Genomic DNA, 6,321 nt, shown 5'->3' on the forward strand with positions numbered 1-6,321 from the left:
AATGTGGCCGGGCCTCAAGGGCACCCTGTGGACTGGGAAAAGCCAAGTTCAAAGGTCACAGAGTGGAATTCCACGGATACAACATCCTCCAGACAGGGCTTCTGACCTCATCCACCCGTGGCCCCTTTTCACCTGGGGAATCTGCACCACGGAGCAGTGCTGCCAGAAACACCTCGGGTTCATCACGTGCTTGATTTTGGTACTGCATTCTTTAGAACTGAAAACTATTAACACTTGGAGAATTTGGGTGAAGAGTGTGGTATAGAGGAATTTCTTATGCTATTTCTGTAATTTCTTTGTGAAACTTCTATTTCAAAATGGAAATGCAGAGGTACAGACTGACACAGGACTTCCTGGAAGAGGTGCTGCTGCCCTAGGCGAGTCTCAAAGGATCAATATACAAATACCCCCGGGCAGGTTTAGGCCTGGTCTCGGGTCTTTCCCGGAGTACTTATCTGCCTGTTATACAGGCCTCTGTGACCTGCATTGGACTACATGACTGAACCCCTGCATACAGAGCACCTCTTTGCCTGAGCAGCAAAGAGCCAGGGCAGGCAAAGGCTGCCCTCACACAGTTAGGGCACAGACACCACTGGGGATGGCGGGTTTCCCTGGGAAGGAAGGTGGTGAGGCCAGAGGGACAGAGCTCCTCTGGACCCCATCCCACAGGGGGTCTGGTCACCCAGGAAGCAGGCAACCAATGGTGGCAACTTGATTTCTGTCCAGGAGATGAATGGGAGCTGGCCATTTTGATCCAAGTTGTGGCCAGAAGTATTCCGTGACTCTTCTGCCCCTTGGCACATCTCGTCTCAATTACAGAAGTGGTGCCTTGAAATCAAGCATCCCAGCTTCCCTTTCTCCAAGCCACTCTGTGAGCCCAGACATGGGCTGGGCACACGGTTAGTGTGAGGCTCTTTCCCAGGTCTGACTTGCATTTTCCTTGGGTCCTGATCTCACCTGACTCTTGGGTCACCTGGCTCTCTCCTTTAATTTGGTCCCGAAGCTCCCATCCTGGCTCCAGTGTGCATTTACCCTAAAGCACCACTCTCGGTTTCCTTACCAGGGGCAAAAAAACAACCAACAAGCACTGTGTGGGGGAAGTCCAATAACCAAACCTGCAAACCAATTACTGGGTACTAACAAGGGGGTAAGTTTGCGTCCCCGTGCGCAGTGCAGGAACCTGTGGGGTCAGAGCCCAGACTCTGCTCCGCCTGCTTCTAGCTCCTGGTGCCCAGAGCAGTGTCCAGCTTACTGCAGGTCTGCAAAAATGCTGGGCGAATGCAGTTCCCGTGCTTGCAGTCAAAAAACTGAACCGTGTAATAAGCGTGATGTAGTTTTCTTGTCTAGCGAGGTGGGATAGCTTTACATTTAAAACCTTAACCTTAAATTGCTTTTATACAAGGGCTCAAGCAGAAAGCGAATGTTTTGAGAATGATGATGTCAACAAATGTATGAATGTGCTTGACACAATGTATGGATGTATGGATTGTGATAAGAGCCCCCAATAAAATGATTTTTTAAAAAAAGAATAAATCCTCTCCTTAAATAAGAAAAACAAACAAACCTGTTTTTATAATTGGCCAAAAAGACACATTAAGTCTCATTTTATACTGATGAGGAGTAAATGAAATGCAGCACGGGATCACAGTTACCAGCAACACGCTGGGGGCAGGCGGACTGAGGTCAAACACTAGCCCCCCACGGTCTTGGTGTACACACAGGGCTCCCTGTGTCTCCATTTCCTGACCTGAACAATAAGGACCAAGTCACCTTCCTGATAGGGCTACTTGGAGGATTGATTAAGTTCCAGAACACCTGTCCAGAGCCCAAGGCAGTGCCCAGGGCAGGGCAGCAGTACACGAAGAGGTGGCCACCCTGACTACATAGGGCTACTACTGCCCAGAGCAGCAGGTTCCGTGAAGCCCCTAGGCATCGGCCATGGACTAGGGGGTCCTGGCTCTGGTAGGAGGGTGCCCAGTGGAGGGGGAGAGGCCATGACTTCGAATCCTAACTCCGTTACTTCTTTGCTGTGAAATTTTGGGCAAAGGACTTTGCTCAGGGTCTCAGTTGCCTCATTTGAAAAGGGGATGTCGCCACTCAGTCCCTAACGTTTGCTGACTGTGGCAAACCTGGAAACGGGACAACACAAACCTTCTCCTGCTCGGGGTGGACTTTCAGGTCCATGCACATTTCCAGGAACTGGGAGAGCAGGGCCTGGTCCAGGAGGATGTACACGGCGACGCCCTGTTTCCGGCAGATGTCCTGCAGGTCTCTGAAGATGTCCATGTCGGTGAACACGTCCATCACTACCGCAATCACCTACCGGGGCACAGAGAGGAAAGGACAAGCTGTGAGTCCACAGCCCTTCCAGCTGGCAGCCCGCGGTCCCGCCGTGGACCCCCTACTCAGGGCCAGGAAAGGACTCCACCTACAGTCACCCTTCCTCCTCCTCCTCCTCCATAACATCGGTTTCCCGACCATTGGGGCTTATCCAGCTCCAAAGACAGCCAGGCCAGGTAGCCCACAAATCCTGACGTGGCCCTGCCCTCCAAGCCCCGATCCAGCTACGCAGCGAAGGCTCAAGAAAGAGCTATTGACGTACTACACTGCCTTGCCTCCAGTGAGCCCAGGCCATCCGTGTCCAAAACCCCTTCCTTTCCGGAGACCTCTTCTAGCAGGCTCGGTTCAGACCAGGCTTTACTGGCTCTGTGCCAGCAAGCCCCCACCAGGCAGGCTGCAGTCCTTCCTGGGCTTTCCCTCTCAGCTGCAAAACAAGTTAATAAAACTATAGAGCCCCTCCCAGGCCCTCCGGGCTGCAACAGCCTCAGTCTGTGGCCCGGATTATTATCTGATTCTGGATCCGAATCTGATTTCGGATTATAATCTAGAAAGGGCCACGCCACCTGCCCCAACAATGGTCAGTCGCTGCCAGCACCCTTTTTAACCCTGCAGGACACACACACACACACACACCCCACTGCCGTGAGCTGCCACTGAGTCAGTCCCCGATGCACAACAGCATGGGACACTGCCCGGTGGGTCCTGTCCCATCCCCACCACCGGTTGCAATAGGATCACATAGGATCCATAGGGTTTTCATTGGCTGATTTTTCTAAATTAGGTTGCCCAGCCTTTCTTCCTAGTCCGTCAGAGTCAGGAAGCTCTTTGGAAACCAGCTCAGCGTCAGCCACCTGGAAGCCTCTGCTGGCAGAGGGTGGGTGGCTATGTGTGTGGGGGTGCACTGGCAGAGAACTGCACAGGACCTCCCATATGGAGAGCAAGAACTCTACCGCAGAACCACCCCGGTCTCCTTGCCTCCTCCCCTGGTCCGTCCCCATCAGCTGCCTGCTGCATGGAACCTAACCAAGCGGCTCCCATGGCACCAGCCTCTCCCCTACACAGGAGCCTGTCCATCATGCAACGGGAAGGACACATTGAGCTCAGACCAATTCCTTCTCCCAACACCACTCCATGTGCCCACCAACTGACGCCCCAGGCCCAGCCTTAGGCTACAGCCGAAAAGCAGCTTCTTTGCCGCGTGTCACTGGGCTGTCATCCAGGGCTTTCCTTAGCTGCCAAATAGGTTTCTCCAAACTCATGGAGTCAATTCTGACTCCTAGCAACCCCGTGGTCTCAGGCAGAACTGCCCCTGTGAGTTTCCGACACTGTCGCTCTGTACGGGAGCAGAGTGCCCCATCTTTTCCCCAGGAGCAGCTGGTGGTTTCAAACCGCTGACCTTGCAGCTAGCAGTCCAACTGGTCACCATTACGCCACCAGGACTCCTCAAAAAGGCTTCCAGTGGGAACTAATCGATGCTGTGGGCCAGCCCAGAATCTGAGCGGAGCTCCCCAGACAGCTCGACACAGGGAGGCATCTACTCTCCTCGCCAAGGAGCGGCCCTGTCATCACAGCCTCGGCCAACTCCTGGCAGGGCTGCGGGCTGTCCAAACAGCCAGGCTGGAGACAAGTCCTTGCAGATGGAGACACAACTCAGGGGCGTCAATGAGGCGCGCACTCCCGGAGCCCCACTTCAGCAGCTCCCGTGCAGGCGCAAAGGCTTTCTCCCTTCCCGCAGCTTCCACGGGTATGGGCTGCGTCTCCTGGGGTGACACGCCATCTTTGTCTGAGCTGTGAGGTTATATGAGGGGTCCCTGGGTGGTGCAAACAGCTAAGCACTCAATTATTAACCCAAAGGTTAGTGGTTTGAGTCCACCCAGGGGTGTCTCAAGGAGCCCTGGTAGTGTGGGTTTGCATGTTGAGCTGCTAATCACAGGAGCCACAGTTTGAGCTCATCAAGCTGCTCGAGGGAGAAAATGAAGCTTTCTGCTCCTGTAAAGATGTGCAGCCTCGGAAACCCACAGGGACAGTTCTCCTCTGTCGTGGGAGTCAGAACGGACGCGGTGACAGTGAGATGGAAAGTTAGAGATGCCTCAGAAGAAAAGCCTGGCGATCCGCTTCCAAAAGACAGCTGCCACTGACACCCCCATAGAGTTCTGCTCTGCAGGCGTGGGGTCGCCACGCGTGACTTAGAAGGTCACTGACTCACAGGGCAGAGGCCCTTCCAAGGGTCGAGTCACTTCTGTGGCCCCAGAGGACTCGGGACAGCGGCTGCCCCTTCAGTGTGCCATCAGGCAAAGAAATGCGGACACAAAGGGCCAGTACTGCCGTCTATCGCCAAGAGAACCTTCCCCCCCAGGGGCGGTCGAAACACCCGGAATTCAGCTCTGCGGAGGCTGGCACCAGGTTCTCACCTCTTGGTTACCTTGCCTGCCCCCACCACTCTGATCCTGATGCAGCCCTGGTTATTTTTATTTTTCTTAGCGATTTTTTTTGAGGGGTGAGTGTAGAAATATACGCAGCAAAACCAGCTCCTGCTCCTGCTCCACTTTCCAGGCACAAGACCAGCGGCAATGGTTCCGTGTGTCAACAGCAGCCTTAGCTCCGTTCCCATTTCTCTCCCACTTACTTCATCCCCCACTTTCTCACAGATGCTCTCAAATAAATGATCTCCTATCATTTAAAAAACCCACAATAATCAGGGGTGATGATCTTTACTCTGAGCTAAATGGTTAAGTAGCTTAAAGCTGACTTCAGGGGAATCAATTTCAATTCAAGGTTTGAAGAGCAACTCAAGACTATAGTATATTGGGGAATCCTCCCGCCTCGACAGGCCCAGTAGGGTTTGACGGTCGGTTCCACATTCCCTCCCTTTTTAATCAGGATTCACCTACTGTATTCCTGATCAAAACCGCATTATTGGTAGCAGGGCACCAACTAGTTCTGGCGTCAAGGTGAAGGAGGGAGGTAACTGTTCTGGGCAGGACCACTGATTTCAAAATTAAGGTGAATTCTTTCTGAACCGTTGTGTCCTTCTAAGGGTTATTTTTTTCAATTAATCATTTTATTGGGAGCTCTTACAGATATTATAACATTCCATAATTCAATTAGATCAAGCATAACTATACAATTGCTACCACAATACGTTTTGGGGTGTTTTTTTTTCTGGCTGTGTAATCCCTCATTCCATCTGGACCTGCCACAAAGACAGACAGAAAGCGCAGGGACCTTTTATATTTTCACATCCTAGTGCAAACCAGAACAGCGGTCAATTGTCCCAGGTCTATCAGAGGATGCTCCCACAATAAGTTTCCAATCATTTTCTTTCTTCTTGAACTCTTTCATATCAGTTCCACTTTATCCCCTCCTTACCCCATAGGAACTCTTATTATTCTTATTATATATCAGTCTTATCCTTTTTTTTTTTTTTTTTGCCATATCCTACCCCATCCAGTCTATCCATTCTCCTACAATTCTGCTGTTGGCTACCCTCCAGTGGGGTTATTCAGTCATTATTGCTATCAACTCCCCCTTCCCCTTCCTCTTCCCATATCCTCAGGGAATCATTACCCCTGTTACTGTTTCTGAAGGGTTATCTATCTTGGCTTTCAAGCATCAAACACTCTTAATTATACAAATGAACACACGCAGATCTAACAAGATTAATGAGTTAAAACGAAGGCCATAATAGTGGGGGGAGGAAATATTAAAGAACTAGAGGATAGTTGTGTGTTTCATCAGTGTTGTACTGCATCTTGGATATATCATCCTGTCCAAGTGGCCCTTCTGTGAAGGACTGTCCGATTATTTTACAGGCGGCTTTTGGGTCTCCACTTCGTCCACACTCTTTCTCATCAATTTGGTTGTTTTTGAACTTCTGATACCTAACTTTAAAATGGGTCAAAACTGACTCACAGCAACCCTAACAAACAGAGTAGAACTGCCCTTGTGGGTTTCCTAGACCATAACCCTTTATGGAAGTAG

At 51.2% G+C, this 6,321-nt stretch overlaps 1 protein-coding gene and 1 non-coding gene across 2 annotated transcripts in view; both read right to left on the reverse strand.

Annotated features, from left to right (window-relative positions):
* FAM83D (family with sequence similarity 83 member D) overlaps positions 1-6,321 on the reverse strand; it is a 27,368-nt gene that overhangs the window by 6,623 nt on the left and 14,424 nt on the right. The window contains exon 2 of the mRNA XM_004697986.2: positions 2,152-2,319. Coding sequence (XP_004698043.1) covers positions 2,152-2,319 — 168 coding nt within the window. The remainder of the gene's footprint in view (positions 1-2,151; positions 2,320-6,321) is intronic.
* LOC115871375 lies at positions 5,507-5,636 on the reverse strand. The gene has a single exon (XR_004047252.1). It is a non-coding gene; the product is annotated as a small nucleolar RNA SNORA31 (small nucleolar RNA).

The sequence above is a fragment of the Echinops telfairi genome, unplaced genomic scaffold, assembly GCF_000313985.2.
Source record: "Echinops telfairi isolate 266 unplaced genomic scaffold, ASM31398v2 ScPeMD7_5592;HRSCAF=6446, whole genome shotgun sequence".
Taxonomy (NCBI): Eukaryota; Metazoa; Chordata; class Mammalia; order Afrosoricida; family Tenrecidae; genus Echinops; species Echinops telfairi.